The sequence below is a fragment of the Pelodiscus sinensis genome, chromosome 7 (genome assembly GCF_052426305.1).
Source record: "Pelodiscus sinensis isolate ZL-2025 chromosome 7, ASM5242630v1, whole genome shotgun sequence".
Classification (NCBI taxonomy): domain Eukaryota; kingdom Metazoa; phylum Chordata; order Testudines; family Trionychidae; genus Pelodiscus; species Pelodiscus sinensis.
The window spans coordinates 66,981,175-67,001,699 of record NC_143058.1 but is presented as its reverse complement, the minus strand read 5'-3'; the positions used below and the strand labels follow the sequence as shown (position 1 = coordinate 67,001,699).

Genomic DNA, 20,525 nt, shown 5'->3' with positions numbered 1-20,525 from the left:
TGTCTCTTTTCCCATCTTGATGCTTCTGATTTTAATCCTTTTGCCCTAAAGTAATTGTTTTAGATGGCTATATAATGTTTCTCTGCTAGTTGTGACATTCCCCTTTCAAAATGTAGAAGCCATTGGCATGCTGTGTTCTTGCGTATAATGCAGCACATCTCCACTAAGAATTGGAAGACAATGGCAAAAGAAACTCCCCGGTCTGGCACAGGGATGTTAGGCTTATCGGTTGTTTACTCGACTGAGTTATTGAGTACACACACTCATCCCTCCTTGCTGCCTCTGTATCAATCAGCCAGGGGCTGATAAAGCTCTAATTTGTAGAAAGGGCATATCCTGCTGACAGGCCACTGACATAACACCAGAACTGGATGGTTCTCCTGGGTGATGGCAATGTTGGGGGAGGCACAGAGACCACTGCAGGGATCCCCTTCTTGAGCTACTGCTTCCATTTGCCACCCTCCCCTGAGAGACAGCGGGGGTTCTGCCCAGAGGCCCACCCCTCTGCAACCGGTGAGGGTGGAGGCTCACCAGCATGGAAGGGGGGGGGCTAGTAAAACTCCCTCTGGCTGTGTGTCTGCAGAGCTAATGTGCATTGTCCCACAGAGCTGCCCACAGGAGGTAGGAGTGGAAATGCTGCTGTGGGGGGAAGCAAAACCCCAGATCCCCACCTTCCACGAGAAGGAAGGGGAGACCCCAGGTGCATGAATGGGCTCTAGGGAACAGGTGTGCCCTGAGGCAGAACTCCAACAGGTGTTTCTCCAGCACTGCAGGCTTTTTACATGGTTGCTTGTGAAACTTTCCCAGAAATGGGACAGTAATTCTTCCCTCATCCACCGGCCTTTTCTATGTAACAAACGCTTCTCCCTGCCCCGTACACCCGATGGAGCTTTTGTGCTTAGGTCACTGGGCTTTGGATCACAGTCCCAGTGAGGAAGGAAATGTGAGTCTTTCCAATAATTTCCATGGGCTTTGGATCAGGCCAGCCCAGCAGCAATGAGGGTCTTTAATATTCTAGTTGCTTCACGTGGGAGTCGGCTGAGAAATCCAAGTTTGTTTCCCTACTTTGGTAAGGTCCAGGATCAGCTCAGCAGTGAAAAGGGGAGGAATACACCAAGGAATTAGTGTCGGAGGCAGCTTTCTGCCCTAGAAAGTGTTTTTCCGTGCAGCTGTGTTTGCAAGCGAGCCCTGGGGACTGAAGCAAGTGGCACCTGCTCCCCCAAAGATCTCCAGATCTTGTTTCTGTTCTCCCACAGCAGAATAGACCTGCCAGTCACTACCCCATTGTCAGGCAGAGCCTGGTGCGCATATGCTTATAAGGGACAAAGAAATAAATTGGCTTTCTCATCCGCAGCAGCTATAAAAGGGCCTCTTTGTATTTCCCTCAAGAAGAGGGTGGGGTGCAAATGGAGGAGTGAAATATTTGAGACAGCACAATTTTATGCGTTGCTCCCTGGTCCTTTAACCATTTGGGGCCAGACACTCTTCAGTACAGTCTAAATTCAGTATTGCTGAAAGTATTGTAGGGGTTGGGGAATAGCTGCAAGCCACATTTCTGTGCCACGCAAATCCTGAGCACCCCAAACTTGAGATCACTTGAAAACATTGGCTGTGGATTTTAAAATAGCCCTGTCCCTTTAAGAAGCTATTAGGTATGTAACCCTGAGAGCGATGAAGTCATGGTGCTGGCCAAGGCGAGTGTAGCAGTCTGGCAGTACGCAGCGTTTCTGCGCACACCCCCGGCCCTTTCCGTCTGGTCTGTCCTTGAGCTGGAATTGCCAATTGCGCAGCAATGTTCATTAGTGAGATGGGTCTGCTCCAGCCCCCACTGAGACCATTAGAGCTGGGCCAGGCCTGGAAATCCAACCCAAGGATTGATTCAAGCTGTCAGAGCATTACCCCGTGGTAACAGCGACGCCTCCCGACAAATGTGCTTTCAGGGCCAGAACACCTTCAGCTCTGCCCTTGGCTGTGCATGCTGCACACTCAGGACTGACAAGCCCAGCCCAGTTGCCAGCATCCAAACTAGCCACCCTTCAGAGCCTCTTCTTTCTGCGGGATAATCCTGGGCACCACTTTTCCTGAGCCAGGCTGCCCGCGCTCCGAGATGGAACTTCTCAGCCAAGCGCTGCTGTCGTGCTTCTTGGAAGGGCAATGGGGCAGAAGACCAGTGAGTTGCGTAAGGGGACACAGCTAATACTGCTGCCCACTTTCAGTTGAGATCTCTGTACTGGTTGGCTTATTGGGATTAGTTTGGGTCACCACTGCCATGTGATCCTGAAGGCCTTGTCTACATTGCTGCTTTCCTCACTCCCATTAGCTTAGCTCAGAGCCACAGCAGGAGTGCTAGTGTAGACAAGCCATGCCTTACACCACTATGCCATCCAGCCCAGCTCGGAGCCCTTGGAATAATGGGCCCCCAGCACTAGAGATGTGAATTAATTGTGAAGGTGCCAGGAACCATCTGCAACTGAGCATCCCCCACTGGCTCAGCTGCAAACAGCCCTCACATCAGCTGCTGGGAAACCCCTTCCCTCTTCCCTTCTGAGGAAGACTTAGCTTACCTGAAGGCTACATCTAGATTGCATCCCTTTTAAGTAAAAGGGATGCAAATTAGACACATCGCAATTGCTAATGAAGCGGGGATTTAAATCTCCCCCGCTTCATTAGCATAAGCATGGCTGCCGCTTTTTTTCTGCACAGAGCTTTGCCGGAAAAAAGCGCCAGTCTAGACGCGGATCTTTCGGAAAATAAAGCCTTTTCTGAAAGATCCCTTATTTTAAGAGGGATAAGGGATCTTTCAGAAAAGGCTTTATTTTCCGAAAGATCCGCGTCTAGACTGGCGCTTTTTTCCGGCAAAGCTCCGTGCAGAAAAAGGGATGCAATCTCGACGTAGCCGAAAGGTCTACACGAGGGCAACCAATATAATGGAAGAAAGGACAAAGCAGGAAACCTGTTTAGGACTTTAAAGCTTGTGCATTGATGCATGGCCTGGCCTGTGGAAGAGAGAAAGTATCTACTAAGATTGATTAGCTATGACCATGGAAAATATATAGTTATGTTTTTCACTGCTGGCTGCTCTTTCCTTCACTTGCATCCTAGACTTAAGTGAATATAAATATCCTTGAAAAATCAGGCAGTGGCTTCCTGCCAAATGCTGTTGGCTATCAAAATCCCACTTACTAAAAGCATGCAGATATCCTGGCCAGAGCTTCCAGATCATAGATGGCACTACATTTTACAATTCCATTACTGGATACAAGATCAATTGGTGGACCAGACTGCGTTATCTCAGCTACTATTAAAAGAATGCCTAGACTTATTGGCTGCGTCTAGACTGGCATGATTTTGCAGAAATGCTTTTAACGGAAAAGTTTTTCCGTTAAAAGTATTTCCACAAAAGAGCGTCTAGATTGGCACGGATGCTTTTGCGCAAAAGCATCCATGCCCAGTATAGACGCGCTTTTGTGCAAGAAAGCTCCGATGGCCATTTTAGCCATCGGGCTTTCTTGCGCAAAAAACTAAGATGCTTGTGTACACTGGCCCTCTTGCACAAGTATTCTTGTGCAAGAGGGCTTATCCCTGAGCAGGAGTGTCAAAGTATTTGCGCAAGAAGCACTGAATTCTTACATTAGAATGTCAGTGCTCTTGCGCAAATTCTTGTGACCAGTGTAGACAGGTGGCAAATTTTTGCGCAAAAGCAAGTGCTTTTGCACAAAATCTTGCCAGTCTAGACACACCCATTGGCTGTGTCTAGACTGGCCGCTTGAATTTCCGCAAGAACACTGACTTCCTACTGTCTGAAATCAGTGCTTCTTGCGGAAATACTATGCCGCTCCCATTCGGGAAAAAGTCCTTTTGCGCAAAAGGGCCAGTATAGACAGCTCAGATTTGTTTTGCGCAAAAAAGCCCCAATCGCGAAAATGGCAGTCGGGGCTTTTTTGCGCAAAAGCGCGTCTAGATTGGCACAGCCGCTTTTCTGCAAAAAGTGCTTTTGCGGAAAAGCGTCTATGCCAATCTCGATGCTCTTTTCCACAAATGCTTTTAACGGAAAACTTTTCTGTTAAAAGCATTTGCAGAAAATCATGCCAGTCTAGACGTAGCCGTTAACTACTCTCCCCAAATCAGGTTCCCCATCCCACATGGCAGATATTAGTCTCATGGCTGACTGTGCTTTGGAAGATGCTCCGGTCCTACAGGAATGAGGGCAGGATACGAACCTTTATAAAATAGATTAAAATCTGTATCTGGGGACAGAACAGATTTTTTTACCCTGTGTCTCATCTATTTAAACTGTAAACTTGTCAGGGCCTGTCTCTGACAATGTACCTGGGGCGAGTAGAATGGGGTCTTGAGCTCAGATTAAATTCTCTTAGACTCAGGCCAGTGCGGCCACATGAGAACTTGGACAGCTCTGGATTTAATTGTCACTCTGGAATTAGGCATGAACTCCAGGTCTCTGCTCTGGGGAACGCAGGAATTCTCTAAGGGCCATCTAGTCTGGTATTCCCTCTGTCAGGGGTAGGGGAGGTTACCTATTCAAATGGAGGGGGAACTCACCCACTTTCACCTCGCCGCTGTTTCCAATTAACCACACGGTGACATGTCCCCCTGCCAAATGTTTGACTGTGTCATCTTTGCCCCCTGCATTTCTCATTTGTCTTCCCTTCCCTTGCAGAATAGCGGAGCGGCTGCGAACATCCCTCTGGAACACATTCGTGAGCCATCCCTCTGAAATACGCTTGCTCCTTTCCTGTCCCCGTGCCACTTCTCTCGCCCGCTTCCCTTCATTTCCTCACACACACACAAACCATTTTTGCTTCTCTGCCCCCTCTCCTGGCTTCTCCTTCGGAATGGCCTGCTTCGCTCCCCAGGACAGATTCTGACAGCAGAGAGGGCAACAGCTTCCCTGTTTACGCACAGGCCCCGAGCTAGCAAGGGACCTGCCCTCTGAGCCGGCCTGGCCATAGGATGAAATGGGGCAGCTGCCTGTAGGCCCCACGCTTTTGGGGACCCCTCAATGCCCCCCCCCAGCTGTCCTATGGTCGGAAGGGACCTGGGGATCACGGGGCGTGGTGCAGGTGGCAGCAGGGGTCGCCGCCCCCCCCCATGCACGCGTCACCACACTGGCAGCAGGCGCCTGCCCCATGCTGCCCTGTCCTGGCCCTCTGTGCTCTGTGTCTCCTTGGCACTGAGGGGGGTGGGACACAAGCCGGGGAGCCAAGCCGCTTGCCCCCGGCCAAAGCCTCTCTCTTACCAGCCCCCGGTCTGCCACACCATTAGCACAGGGCCCAGCTACGCTGAGTGGGGGTCGGGACACCGTGTCCCCCGCAACTGCCGGGAGAATGGGGGTGGAAAGCAAATGAGCTGGGGCTGCACAGGGCAGGGGACTGTCACAGGATGGGGGGCGCGATAGGAAAGGGACTTGGCCCCTCCCCCACAACTAATTAGCTGCCTCCTGTGGTGGTGTGTCGGGTACCCCCCAGTCCTGCACCCCGGTCCGCAGCAAGATGTGACTCCGCCAGCCAGTAGAACAGGAGGGTTTATTGCTTCTCCAGGACACAGGACAGACATGATGTGGCTACAGGAGTTGGGGCCAGGCAGCCTCAGTCCCCTTGGGGTAGGGGTCCAGCCCCCCCCAGCCCCCAGTACTCAGCTTAGTCTCCGCTCTTCCTGTTTTCCCAGCCGAGCCACACCCTTCCTTTGTTCAGACCCCGTCCCTGGACAGGTGAGACCCGGTTGGGCCACGGACTACGTGACGTGCGATTCCTCAGGGCGACCCCCCGCTGGGCAGTGCTACAGACACAGGCCAGGAAGGGTCACTCACAGCCCACAGCGACCAGAGACAGCCCAACCAGAGTGGGCCCAGGGCCACCAGAGTCAACAGCCCCCCACTACGTCACAGCTCCCATGAGGTGGGTTTGACAGCAGGGGCCGGGGGAGGGTGGTAGCTGCAGGGCACCATGGCCTCTGTAAAAAGCCAGCGGCAGCGCCAACAGCTAAAGCAAGACTCCTACAGGGAGTGGGGTGGGGCTGGAATGGGGGCCCCCAGTCCCCTAGTGAGTACCTGGCTGGGGACACCTGCTAGACGAGGGCAAGACTGTGCGGGGCAGTGGGGGGAGGCACCAGGGCCTGTTGCATGGATTTGATTTGTGTTGGGCAGAGTTGGAAAAAACTGAGGTAAGAGCCTGAAATCCTGCTGTGGGGAGCTTTACAGAGGCAGCAGCACAGGGTGGGGTGGGGAGTAAATCTCAGAGGGTTAGCAGCGTGAGTCTGTAGCTGTGCAAACAATGAAGTCCAGAGTTATTTGGGCATAAGTTTTTAAGGGTCAAAACCATTCCTCAGATGAATGGAGGGGTTTTACATGTGACTTTTCTTACTCCATTGCACTGATTAAGAATGCAATCAAGTCCCTGTAAAATTATGCAAATATTGATTCAGCAGCACTGAGAGAGCAGCATCGCAGACTTTCAGGATCAATACTACCTTGATTTAGACTCAGCTCATTTTCAAGATGCAGCTTTGCTAGGCACAAAAAGCCAACTGAAGCCCGTGAAAATCAGCTTTGTTCTGCATGTAATCTGTGTTTGTCAACTTCCACTCCCCTTTGCATATGCAGCAATAGCAAGAAGGGGAAGGTCATGTGTGGGGTTTGTGCTTGGTTGCTGGTATTTCCCTGATGTCCCACCCAAGCTGCCATGTTTACAGTACAACACCCACTTTGGTGCATTGCAGCAAGTTTGCTCTGGCAGGTGTCATTCTCCAGTGGCATCCACGCGATAGGCACTCTTACAAGAAACAGCCCTGCGCTGGAATGACTATTTAGAGGGACTTTTGCATAGCACCACGTGTTATACAAAACATTATTTGATGGTTGGTTATTGCAAACACAGCAACTGCCAAGTGACTCAGCAAGCTGGCCTGAAGCCCGCTGGGGTTCGACCTCAGATATCCGCACAAAGACAAATTGGATAATGCGCCTGTTCTGCATTCCGTGGGCGTCTGTGCATATGCAGACTAGTTGTCCACTGTCATATCCCAGTATTAGGGTTGCCAGTTGTCCAGTATTCACCCGGACAGTCCAGTATTTTCACCTCTTGTCCGGTAAAGAAAATTCAGAAAATACCAGACCCCCAAGATGTCCGGTATTTTCTGATTTTTTTTCCTGGCCAGGCAGTGAAAATTCCGGTGTGACGTAGTGTTGGTATCTTGCTGGTTGCTAGGCTTGGGCTCTGGGTGACCTCCGCTGGCAGCTGTTTGTAGCACAGCCCAGCAGGACAGGGGATGAGTCATTATGCAAGGGGCTCCCAACCTGTCCGACCAGTTACCTCCCAGGGAGAGAAACGAAGGAAGGAGGGGAGGCCAGCCCCTGGCTGGGGGGCAGGGCTGGAAGGGATGTTTTTAGTTTCTGTCTGGTATCATGGAGGAAGCAGCCTAAACAACAGGCTGGGATCTAGGGACCCAGTCTCCCCCATCTCAAGGGGGGCTGAGGCATCCTAGGCCTGCCCTGTATCCGGATTACATCTTTGCTGTGCTGTATCCTAGAGAATCAATAAACTCCCTCTAGTCTACTGGCTGGTGGAGTCTGTTCGTGCCACTACGGGGGTGCAGGAGGCGGGGGATCCCCGACGCACCGCCACAGCCGGGCATCTGGCAACCCTACAAACACTCAGCACCCAGCCTCTCCCAGCCCCATGTTTACCTGGTTTCGCAAGACTGCCGGCACAAAATGGCTGCCAGCAAAAAGACCAAGGGGAAGCAATGATTCCCCTGGGTCTTAGTGCTCAACCCCTCCCCTGTTCCTAGCTCTGCACTCACTCTTAAAGGACAAGCTGTCTTAATGCTGTTTTATTTTATATATATAGAGAGAGAGATAGAGAGAGAGATTAATAAGTCTTGGACTCCTTTTTTTTCCTACCCCTCTTTTTGTTTTCCTTCAACAGAATTTTTTCCTGGTGTTTTTTTTTGGGGGTGGGGGGGAAGGGAGAGGAGCAAGTGTTTGGTATTTTTGTTTCAACCATCTGGCAACCCTACCCAGTATGCGTCTCTGGGTGGTGAGTACTAGCACTAAGCAGGGGATTCAGTTCTTTTTCTGAAGAAGCAGAAGATAGTTTTAGCAGCTGTGTTTGAATAAAAAAAGCTGTTGCCCACTCCAGGCTTTGCATGAGGTTCTATAGGGTCCCCCTTCTGACTCTGGGCCATCGAGCACCTGTGCCTCTGAACCTATAAAAGCAGAGAGGCCTGATTTCAGCCAGCAGCTGCTCTTAGAAAGGAGCTTTGCTTCATGTTGATGGCTTTTCCATTCTGCCTGTTTGCAGCTTCTCCATGAAAGGATCCAGCTCATCTTCTGGACCTCATCTCTCCCAGCTGCCATCAACCGGGAGGGAAATTGGATCCCATTTATGGTTCTCTCCTTGTCAATCAGACTGTGGGCATGAAGCCTAGCAGGAAAGCTGCTGTGTATAGGGAGAGTGGATTGTAATGTCAGCGGTACCTCTGTCAGGAGAAGTACCAGTCCTTGGAAAGTGTCACTGCCAAAGCTCCCAGCGGTTACACGTCCTGATGTTACGGCTGATACGACTAAAGGGAAACCAAATGTAAGTTGCCCTTGGAGGTGAATGAAACCTATAGGGCCACACTTAGCAGCTGCAGGGGGAAGGCTTTAACAGGCGAGAGAACCAGGCTGGGAAGCAGAAGGTTCTGGAAGGATCCAGAGCTTTGGGCCCTTTGCTGGCTGGAGGCCAAATGTCCATTCACAGGCCGTTGAGCACCAGTAATGCTACTGCATGGTGCAGGGGGCTCTGATTGGCTGAGAGGCCATCAGGTGATCCCACTCAGCACTGTAGTCCAGTTTATGCTGGTGCTTTACAGTAAGGCAACTTGCTGTGTGTGGGGAGGGGGGGGAGGGTGTCACACCCCTGAGCCAGAAAGTGGCTGTGTAGGCTCAGCCTGTGTTTGCTGATGGGAGACATCCCCTCCCCCTCTTCGCCCCCCGTCAGCACAGAACGGCTTTCCCAGACACGCGGCAATGGCGCGGTTGCGGGGATGCAGCATTTCTAGTGCAGACAACCCCTCGGGCTCAGGTCCCTGGGACAGGAACGTTGTACAGCGCCTACCGCGATGGGGCCTGGGCTCTGAGGAGGGCTCCTCAGCACTGCGGTGAGACAGATGTTAATAATAATCAGAGGCCAGAGCGGCCCAGGTGAAGAGTGGGACAGGGTGACACCCAGGATAGCAGCATCTGGATGCAGGCTGTGTCTTCTGGGTGGCTCTCGGAGAGCCGGTCTGCAGGGCCACGTCTCTGAAAGCCTCTCGTCTGATAAATGGCTAGACGGCTGAACAAAGGCCTCCTGTCAGCGGCACTAGAAGCATTCACACAAACAAGTGTGAAAAATGGAAACAGCGGTATGAACTGGGGTGAGCCTGGTTATACGCCTCAGCCCCAGGGGCGGCTGGCAGGCATGGCTGTGCCAGACAGGAACTGGTGAGGCAGCTTAGCAGCCTGAACCTTGGTTTGGTAAATGAAACGTTTTCAAGGTCTCTCTTTGATTGCCTTGAGACGTGATTGGTGAATTGCTGTGAACTGGGCAGCCAGGGCTAAGAGGTCATAGAATCATAGAATACTGGAAGGGACCTCGAGAGATCATCAAGTTCATTCCCCAGCCTCACAGCAGGACCAAGTATCATCTAAATCATCCCCAATAGGGCTACGTCTACACTGGCATGATTTTCCAAAAATGCTTTTAACGGAAAACTTTTTCATTAAAGCATTTTCAGAAAAGCGCGTCTAGATTGGCAGGATGCTTTTCCGCAAAAGCACTTTTTGCGGAAAAGCATCCATGCCAATCTAGACGCGCTTTTCCGCAAAAAAGCCCCGATGGCCATTTTCGCGATCGGGGCTTTTTTGCGGAAAACAGCACTGTGCTGTCTACACTGGCCCTTTTGCGGAAAAGTCTTTCGGAAAAAGACTTTTGCCCGAACGGGAGCAGCATAGTATTTCCGGAAAAGCACTGATGATCTTACATGAGATCATCAGTGCTTTTACGGAAATTCAAGCAGTCGGTGTAGACAGCTGGCAAGTTTTTCCGGAAAAGCGGCTGATTTTCCGGAAAAACTTGCCAGTCTAGACACAGCCTAGCTGTTTATCTAACCTGCTCTTAAATATCTTCCGTGATGGAGATTCTACAACCTCCCTGGGCAATTTATTCCAGTGTTTAACCACCCTGACAGTTAGGAAGTTTTTCCTAATGTCCAACCTAAACTTCCCTTGCTGCAACGTAAGCCCACTGCTTCTTGTCCTGTCCTCAGAAGCCAAGGAGAACAATTTTTCTCCCTCCACCTTGTGACACCCTTTTGGATACTTGAAAACAGCTGTGTCATCCCCTTTCCGTCTCTCTTTTCTAAACTAAACAAGCCCAGTTCTTTCAGTCTTCCCTCATAGCTTGTGTTTTCTAACCTTTCATCATTCTCGTTGCTCTTCTCTGGACCTTCTCCAATTTCTCCACATCTTTCTTGGAATGTGGTGCCCAGAACTGGACGACTGAAGCATAATCAGCACAGAGCAGAGCAGAAGAATGACTTCTCGTGTCTTGCTCACAACACTCTTGTTAATGCATCCCAGAATCAGGTTTGCTTTGTTTGCAACAGCATCATCTGGGAGAAGGCTTTAGTTCGTGGGGACACTTGTGCTGAGGTGGGTCTGGTGTCAGTAGAAATCAGACTCCATGGCTTTGGGCAAGAATCCCTTGTGCTGAAGTGGTTGTTTCATTGCCCGTTTGCCCCAACTCATGGACCGCGGGTTTTGGGAGTAGCTGCAGGGCTGGGGCATGGGAAGGGGACAAGCTTTAGAATGTGGCTGAGATACAAAGCCACCTCTCCCACTCAGGTACAGGTTGGAGGGCGCCATTACAGGGTTGCAAATATCCCACTGATGAGACTTTCTCCTTGGTCCTCGATGTGGCGTATTTGGTGGCCTTCCTGGAGCTGTGAGGGGACTAGATGCTCCTTGTGTCTAGGTCCAGGGCCTTCGAATCCCATATCTGGTGCCTGTGCTTTACTGCAGCAATCCACCATCATTGCTGACAAATTGCTCTAATGGTTAATTACCTTCATTCTTCAAGTATCCTATTTCCAGACTGAATTTGTCTAGCATTAGCTGCAAGAACTAAGGTCAGATAGTAATTGCAACTAAACTTTTTCATCTTGAGTATTTGTTTCTTGTGAAGGATTCAAGATTAGTTGTTGCAGAAATTTTAGTCCCTTTTCCAACCTTTAATTGCTGTTTTGGAAACTGTAAACAGGGAGGCAGAAAGCGGCTGCATGTCAATGAATTCAGTTTATTCACCATTTTTAAAAAAACCAGTAGAGGCAGCAGTATCTGATGTCTGTGTTAACTAGACAAAGAGAGGGGAACAGTGGAAGCATTGTACTGAGGAATAACAAAATCATAACTCCTAGGAAACCTCCCAGCCACACATGGCAATAGCCTTACTTCCATGCAAACCACTATAGACGTGTGCTATGTCTTTCTATAAGGCCTTTCCGTAACACCTTCCTGTAGATATTTCTGACCATGGGAACTTCCCAATAGCAGATAAATTCTCTGCTTTGTCACCTTATAGCTATGGCAATAGGGTTATATTTTACTCTATAATTTAGAGGCACAAGCTTAGTGAGAGACTGCCAGCATTTGCAACTTTGAATATTGATTCCCAGTTAATGCACATTTGCACCTGCCTTCACTTCACCCACATGACAGGCCAACACAGGATTGTACCTAGCCCAGCCCTTCCCAGGAAGTTTCCATTCCATCTGTCTCCAAGTGCTCAATATCCCCCTGAAAGAGCATATTTCTCACCATAAATAGCATGGCATATAGACGTCTCTGCAATATTAAACACCAGGCATGTTTCTCACCTTCATTTCCTGCTGCAGCTTTTCATCAGCAGTCACAGAATTCGTGACAAGTTGATATGATCCTGTGATGCCTCATGGTTCCTTAGTGTAGGTTCCAGTTTCTTCCAGTCTGACATTTTTTGTGAACTATACACTTCATGGAGAAGCTGTCTTGGGACCTGGCCTGGGAACCAGACAGCATGGAAAACTGACGGCTGTCCAATGCACAGGCATGCACCGGGCCCACTTCTAATGACAGCTTTGCCATTTGCGAGAGCTCTTTTCGTACCAGACATCAGTGAAACGTGCTCTGCCATTCCGCGTGGGGAACGAAATGCTTCAGCTGTCATCTGAATAAATTCTTTCTCCACAAGAAGGTTCATGGAGACGTGGCCACATTACTGGATCGTGTTTCCAGCAGTCTGGTGAGGACGAGGGTCCTACCAAGTTCACAGTCCATTTTGATCAATTTAATGGTCAGAAGATGTCTTTAAAAGGTTACATTTCGTGATTTCAGACATTTAAAGCTGAAACTTCACCTTGGTGTAACTGTAGAGTCCTGGCCCAAAAAGGAGTTGTGTGTGGAGTGGGGAGGGGGGTTGCAAGTTTATTGTACAGGGGGTCATGATGTTGCCACCCTTACTTCTGCACAGCTGTGTTGCCTTCAGAGCTGGAGCATGGTGGCTGCTGGCCAGGAATCCAGCTCTGAAGGCTGAGCTGCCACCTGTGCAGAAGCAGGGCTGGCCTGGCCTGGCATTGCCACCCTTCTTTCTGCACTGCTGCCTGCAGAGCTAGGCCCTCAGTCAGCAGCTGCCGCTCTCCAACCACCCAGCACTGAAAGCAGCAGGACCGCAATAAGGGCGACATGGGCACGGTGTTGCCACCCTTATGTCTGCGCTGCTGCTGGCGGGTGCTGCCTTCAGAGCTGGGCACCCGGCCAGCATTACAAGCACCGCTCTCCAGCAGCCCAGCTCTGAAGGCAGCGCAGAAGTCAGGGTGGCCACACTGTGATCGCCCCTAGATACCCCGTCTTCTCTTGGCCTGGCAGAGACCAGTGACATGGGTGTATGGAGCAGAGTTAACTCAACCATTTTTTTACTTAAATAGGTTGGGTTTGAACTTTAAGTGCTGGTCCAGCCAATGTTTTAGCTGAACTCATTTCACATGCCTAAAAATGTCAAGTTGAATTCCCTTGGCTGTGGCTGATGACAGTCCAGCAGATCTGTAACCTCCACGCTGCTGTTACTGAATGTTGCTTTTAGCACTGGTTCCTATTGCTAAAGAAATATGTGCGAGCCTGCTGTCATCCTGCCACTGTTAATCCGCGCCTTCGCTTTGTCACCGGAGGGCCGGCATGTGCATTCGACTGCAGTTAGCCAATTCCTCTTTCTTATTTTATTAATAACAAGAAACCCAGGACAAATGTTTTGTTGGGAATTAAAAAGCTGATTGTCCATTTTTCCCTACAAGAGCGCTTTCTGTCGCTGGTACCAATGTATCGAGTAGCTGCTCCCCCAGCGAACTGATGTGGGATAATAGCTTGCTCAATGCACCCTTGTGTGTATGTCCACTCATTCCAGGAAATCAGCTCCAAGAATCAGCTGCCTCCTTCCTACCCCTCACACCCCCTCCCCAGGCCCTCATTGGTCGCGGCTGTTCTGCAGAAGCACTGCACCACCCCGCTCCCGACAGAGGAAATAAGAAGCCTCCCCCTTGCTGTCAGAACACATTGCTCTGACTCCAGCCAAACGAGGGCACAGACGGAAGGTGAGTAGCAGAAATAATACTAAGGGCTTTAGAGAGAGGACTTTTTTAGCAAATGTTAATGCTGAATATACATGCAGGTGGGACATGCCTGACTAATTATTGACATAGGAGTGATATCCCCCCTTTAAACTCCCATTGGGACTTTCAAGCCACTGCAGATTGGCCAAGTTACACACTTAAAAAGGGAGAGAAAAGAAAAAGCTAAAGCAAAGCTGAGGCTCCTGTTCACGCATGTTATGTCTGCAAATGTCGTCTAGTGAGACAGCAGCGCTACACGGCTGGGTATATCAAGGGATGTCCAGGACACCCTGCGCAGAGGATACGGATCGGAATAACTAGAGAACAGAGCTACTTCCCGCTGGACCTCTTCCACAGAGCAGTAACTGTATCTAGTTTAAACTGATTTACCTCTTCCCTTGCTCCCGCGGCCGAGAAAGATTTGTCTAGAATAAAAGCAACAAGGAGTCCTGTGGCACCTTGGAGACTAACAGATTTATTTGTCTTAATACATCGGTTAGTTTCTACGGCAACGTGGGACTCCTCGTTGTCTGCAGATATGGAGTAACCCGCTCCCCTCTGAGACTTGTGTACAGCAGTTACACTGAGTGAGGCAGAACCTCCGCCACGATGTGGCCGTTCCTTTCACGTCAATGGAACAATGCTGAATTGCACTAGCCAGGCTCTGCACGCATCAACAAAGGCAAAGTCGGATTTTTGTCTGTCATGTACCAAAACCTCTCCCAACATCCATGTAGCGTGAAACTTTTTGGTCCGTTTTTCTCTACTTCATTTCCCATTACGTCATTATCTTTTAAGGGGGTTTCATTATGTGACATCTGAAAGGAGGCTTGTAAGCAAATATGGATGTCCTTGCAGGAGGTAAGGGCGTACCTCATTAAATGCTGTCACTAGCATGCCAAATAGTCTCTCAGTCGCCAGTGCAGAAGGAAGGGAAATGAGCATATTTGTTTGCACTTAGTGCCCATGAAAACTGGATCTCATAATGTTCTGTTGGCGGTTCAGTGGGGATAGAGGCATTAAGTGATCAGGAAATGCAGTCAGAGCAAACCAAATCTGGAAAAAAAAACCACCAACTGGTCTGGTAGCACTTTATAGACTAACAAAACATGTAGTCTACATGTCTATAAAGTGCTACCAGACCAGTTGTTTATTTTTTTCTGTAACAGACTAACTCGGCTACCCCCTGAAACTTCCAAATCTGGAAAGTAAGAGAGAGAGAAAGATGAAGAATAAAGATGGTTACAAAAAGCTTTGTGGCTCAGTGTAAACAAACGTACAAAATCCAAAAGCAAGCTGACTGAAAATGGAGCAAATCAGCTGGGCAGAAGATTGGACATAACACATAACAATCACACATGCTGCAAATGAAGAAAACTACACCATAGCCACATGTAAATGTATATTGGCACCACGGAGTGCCTTGGTGCTATTTAATTGGCTGAGGCAGGTGCTTGTGATAGGACGAAAGTTGGAAGCTTTTTTTGTTCTGAAGAAAGAAGGGAGGGGTTTTTCGAAGACAAAATGCCACTACAGTAAGAATCTCAGTCGGTAAATCTCAGCACAGGAAACGAACTGTGATTCTGCAGCAAATTTGGGCAACAGATGCTGTGTTGGCATTTAAACCTCTCTCCCCCTTCGCCTAACACTTGTTTGTTTTTCCTCCCAATCCCTTGCATTCCAGGCCAGTCCCGGCATAACCATGTCTGCTCTGGAAAAGGCCATGGTTGCCATTATCGACGCTTTCCACCAGTACTCGGGAAAGGAGGGGGACAAGCACAAGCTGAGGAAGTCGGAGTTGAAGGAGCTGATTAACAATGAGCTCCCCCATTTCTTAGGCGTGAGTATGGCCTCCTGCGCGATGGCTTGCCCCTTTCCCCCTTGCGCACCAAGCAGCACGCTGCCTGAAGATGGTTCTGTCGCCTGCTGCAGTTCCCAGCTCCCCTGGGGTTTGCTGAAATGGCTTTGGCTAGCAGGCACAGTGACAGTCACGGCCTGAGTGAATGCAATGGCCTGGCTCCGGTCCATCAGCATTTGGCTTGGGCTGTGTTTCCAGGGGGTAAGACGGAGACTGGCCTGGCTTCATGGTTACTCGGGGGAGCAGTAAAGGAGAGTTAGCTCATCAGAAGGTCAAGCACGTCTCCTCGGGATGGCAGGCGGCTCTCTCCACAGAATTATCTAGTGGCTTGTCTTGTGCTCTAAAGGGCCCCCAGTGCCTAGGGCTTTGCTTCCGTGCATGTGCACTTCTGCTTCGGCAGGCGTCTGGATGGCAGTCACGAGCCTGAGCCCCCCGTGGGGAGGGCTGCAGCCAGCGGTGAAGGGAACTTCGTGTTTCCTAACCACACGGTCCTATTGCAACCCGGGACCCTGCTGGCTCTTTCCAGAGCTCCCTGCCGGCTTTTTGCCACAGCTCAGCCAGCTCTTGCCAGAGCTGTGCACCAGGGCACCCCGTGTCCTTTCACCACTGGGTGCAGCTCCCCTACGGGGAGCTCAGAGCATAACTCCATGTATGGCTGAGGGAAGGGTGGGGGTTCCCTTCTGACCTTGAGCGCAGTGGCGAGGGCAGCGTGTTTCCTATGTCTCAGCCGAGCGCCGTAACCTCTGCATTAGAGGCGCCCTCCCTCTGGCCCAGCGCACATTTAGTTCTCGATATGCACTGGTACAGCTTCTTTGCGTCACCAGCCCAGGGTCAGCATTGCTGCTAGCCATGTCAGGCTGTGATGTGTGTGCAGCCCTGTTCACCCTTCCGCGTCTGCGTGTGCTCACTTGCCTTCGAGGTGTCACTCCCAGTCTATTGAAGAGGGGCCACATGGTAGCCCAGGCCTGGGTCATTTAAGAGCAAGCTTCGTTTCTGCTGTTACAAGCTTGGAGTCAGGTTAGGTTTGAGTGTCCACTGCCGGGATCCTTCCATGGGAGAAGTGGCTGTACACGTTAGTCGGTGCAGTGACAAGGGGCCGAGGGACCCTGCCTCCTGTGGAGCTCGGCCTGTGAACGGGGTCACAGCCCCAGGCCAGGGCTTGGACGGCTGCACTGGCCACGGATTAACTAAGAAAGGAGGCTTCTTTGCCCGAGCTTTTGAATAAACAACGAGAGATGGGCCTGTCTGGTGGGATCAGCTCCACGGGTGGCCTAGCAGGTGGTGTCTGGCTGCTGCCCTGTCTGTTGGCTGCTCCATTTGAAGACAACCAGCTTATGAACCAGGCTCCCCTGCAGCCTATTCCCAGCTCTCTCCCTGGTTCACCAGCTCTAACCGCTCTCTCTCGTTCTGTGTAGGAAATCAAGGATCAGGAGACGGTGGATAAGGTGATGGAGACACTGGATGCGGATGGCGATGCTGAATGCGACTTCCAGGAATTCGTAGCCTTCGTTGCCATGGTCACGTCCGCTTGTCATGAGTTCTTTGAACACGAGTGAAGCATCGGAGAAGCCACCCAGAACCTGCTGTGCACGATGTTAAAGATAAAAGCTAGACTATGGAGCCTAATGCAGAGAGCCTGAGCGGGTGTAGGGGCTGCTAGGAGCGAGTCGGCTAATCCTGAGTAGTTGTAGTAAGTGCAGAGTGCTTTGTGAATGGACACCGGCAGACAGCTTAGCAAGGGCTGTTTGCCAGTGCCTGCCACGCTCTCAAGCAGCATGTGTGCTTTTGCACCTACCTGCAGCTAGAGTGCGTAGCGCCCTCCTGCTCCATGACTAGATGCAGATCCAGTCACGAAGACTTGCTATTGCCAATGATATTTTTTAAAGGGGGTGGGCTCAGTAAGTAGTAAAGGGACTAGAGAACAGAGGCCTAATCCAAAGCCCATTGAACTAAATGGCAAGACTTACGGCATCAATGGGCTTTGACTCAGACCCAGGGCAATACTAACAATGGCTGCACTCCTCTGAGCACTTGTATTTCTTAGCAGCTTATCTATCTTCAGCAGTACCCTTCCTAAAAGGCACAGCTGGTAGCGTTCTGGGCTTTCCTTTAAGTCTTCCTGCTTTCTACCGACTTGCAGAAATAGGTGCTGAGGCAGTTAGGGCCCACGAATCCATTGCACTAACGAGGAAGCTGAAAAACTGGGCTAGAGACAGAGGTGCTGGAAAGGGTGGGTGAAAGGGAATAAGTTCAATGGCAACCTTGTTTTAATATCAGCTCAAACCCAGCTTGCTGCGACATTGCCACCAGAGCAATGGAAGGGTCACTTGTGTTCTTTGGACTGTCACACACTAATGTCTTGAAGTGGGTGGAAAACTGCCCTTTCTGTAAAACAGTACTGTATGCTGTGGTGTACGCCGCCTGCAGTTACAGTGACTGATCACTGGGAAGGACTGGATGAAGAAGAAACACACCATCACATTTTTGAGCGTGCTAGCCATATTGCTACTGTATTGGGTTTTGTGTTGGTGATGGGTCTTTGTAGCTCTTTCACACATCCTGGAATCTAGTCTCGATCATTCAATTTAACCATGTTGATAAAAATCCTGGTACACTGAGCCTGACTGGTCAGAACAAGATGTAAATCTCTGTGGGCCATCTGAGAATACCAAATCTAGACTAAGGCTTGGTCTGCACTTGCAAGTTACATTGGCCCAGCTGCCTCAAAAAGGTGTGTAAAAACTGACATCCTCTCCTCCCCCCATGTAGATGCAGCTGTGTCAACAGAGGAGTGCTTCTTCCACTGATGTGGCTAATGTTCAGGGAGATGGTATTCCTACACCTACAGGAGAACCCTGCTCTTGGGTAGATTGTGTCTCCATTACAGGGCTGTGCCGCATAGCTTACATAAGATAGGTCTACACTAGGGAGATTAACTTGCAAAATGTGCTCCTGAATTCATCTCACAAGCAAGCAAACTCAGCTCAGAAAAGCTGGCTACAATTTACATTCTCCAAAGCTCAGCAGTGGGTCAATGTTTAAACATAAATTCTGGACTAAAATCGAGCAGTAAAAAATAAGATAAAATAAAATTAGAGTCACTTTACATTTGGCAATACGGTGTTATCTGGACATGTGTTGAAAAGGCCTTGATTCCAATACTCAGTTGGCTACGTATAGACTACATCCCTTTTTCGTAAAAGGGATGTAAATTAGATGTATCGCAATTGCTAATGAAGCGGGGATTTAAATTTCCCCCGCTTCATTAGCATAAAAATGGCTGCCGCTTTTTTTCAGCATGGAGCTTTGCCAGTCTAGATGCGGATCTTGCGGAAAATAAGGCCTTTTCCAAAAGATCCCTTATCCCTTATTTCATAGAGGTTTTTTTGGGGGGGTGGGGCGTGTTCAGCCATCTGGGAACCCTAGAAATAGGGTTTCACATTCCAAATGTGGAGCTTGGATATAAAGAATGCAGGGAGAGGTTCCCACTTTATCCATATCAAATGCTCCATGATCTGATTTTACACAGTGCCCTAAGTTGTATGGAAATGAAGATCTCTCATCCGATGGTTCCTTGCAAATGCGGAAGGAACCTTGCTAGGGACATGCATGTCAGAAGGTGCTGCCCTATGTCCACAGTCAAATTAAACCAGCAGCATTAACCAGCCGGTTCTGGGGTGTATTTTACATGCAGTGATTTGCAAGAAGGGAAATGAATACGCAGCCCTGGGTTGGACATCTTTCGGAATACGCAATTTGTCAGCTCTTTGGGTTGCTAACGAAGGCCCCAGCCCTGCAGCAGGAGCTGTGTGGGTGCAGCCCCTCTGAAAGGTATTTCTCACAGCCTGCTGGCAAGCAGCTACTCTGGCAGAGATGGCGGCTAAGCCCCGGGCCTTTAAATTGCCACCAGAGCCCCGTGCAGCTGCCCCAACACCTGCCTCTTCCAGGAGCATGAAGCAAGGCTCCCCTTGCTCAGGGGCCTGGCGAGTCGGTTCCCCTGACTTCATTATTCGGGTTCTGAGTGTCAGATACATGTTAACGCCGTCTGGGTTTTGTGTCTCTCATGTGACTGGCCCCCCATATAGCCGGCAAGAATGCTGCGTGCTCCAGCTAGCCAATGGATTGAGCCCTTCAGTAGCAGGTCCTGCCGGCTAGGTGAGAAGTCTGCAGGTTAGTCCTGGCCAGCAGTTGTCACAAACCGGGAGCTGGGAAACGCCCCACACATCAATGATCCATCACTGCATCAGCCCCCCACCCCCACACGGCGCTTCTGACAGTCACTCCAGCCTCGGGTTAGGCATTGTCCACGAAGTGCCAAGAACCCAAGTGAGGGGCCCGCTCCCAACCTTCCCTGTGGTTACATCTCTCTCCAGCTACAAGGCACACAGGGATTCCTCACCTGCCACGGAGCTGCCAACGGCCCCTGGAGTCACTGAAACGCCAGCCTGGCGGGGTCAGTAACTGCAGGCTGGCTCTATTTACCTCCCCTTCCTGGGAGGAGGCAAGGGCATATGACTAAGGCCGTGACTGAATTAGGAAGCTAGGTTTACCAGGAAGTCCCTGTGCCTCAGTTTCCTTGTCGATAAGGAGTGTGATGAGACTCAGTTGCTCGATGCGGGCGAGGCGTTTCAAGGACTCAGCCGCAGGGGCTGGACGAGGGCGTGCTGTTAGCAGCGGGCTGCACTGAGAGCTGTTTCTTTTGCAAACAAGCCTGTGCAAAAGGAGGATCTGCCAAGTGGCTGGATCGCTTGCTGCCCGGTAGAAAGGTTCTGAATGTTCAGCCAACTGCACAGACCGACTGCTTTGTCCTGTTTGACTCGCGCGCTGGCTGGGGCTGGCAAGAGTAAATAACCACACCAGCATTGGAAGAACAGCGCCCTCATCGTTCTCGGCCCTGCTCGCACACTCCCGCGCTGTCAGACTGAAGGAGGGTTTCAAACCGCTGGGCGGCAGAAGGCCCTGTGCAATGGCTGTGTGTGTGCTCAGC

At 50.4% G+C, this 20,525-nt stretch overlaps 1 protein-coding gene across 1 annotated transcript; it reads left to right on the top strand.

Annotated features, from left to right (window-relative positions):
- Nucleotides 1-5,201: 5,201 nt before the first annotated feature.
- S100B (S100 calcium binding protein B) lies at nucleotides 5,202-19,242 on the top strand. Its single transcript, XM_006113345.5, has 5 exons — nucleotides 5,202-5,915; nucleotides 8,319-8,597; nucleotides 13,476-13,662; nucleotides 15,365-15,520; nucleotides 16,954-19,242. Exons 4-5 carry the CDS (start codon nucleotides 15,383-15,385, stop codon nucleotides 17,092-17,094), a joined length of 279 nt encoding a protein of 92 aa, XP_006113407.1. The 5' UTR covers nucleotides 5,202-5,915; nucleotides 8,319-8,597; nucleotides 13,476-13,662; nucleotides 15,365-15,382; the 3' UTR covers nucleotides 17,095-19,242.
- The last annotated feature ends 1,283 nt before the right edge of the window (nucleotides 19,243-20,525 follow it).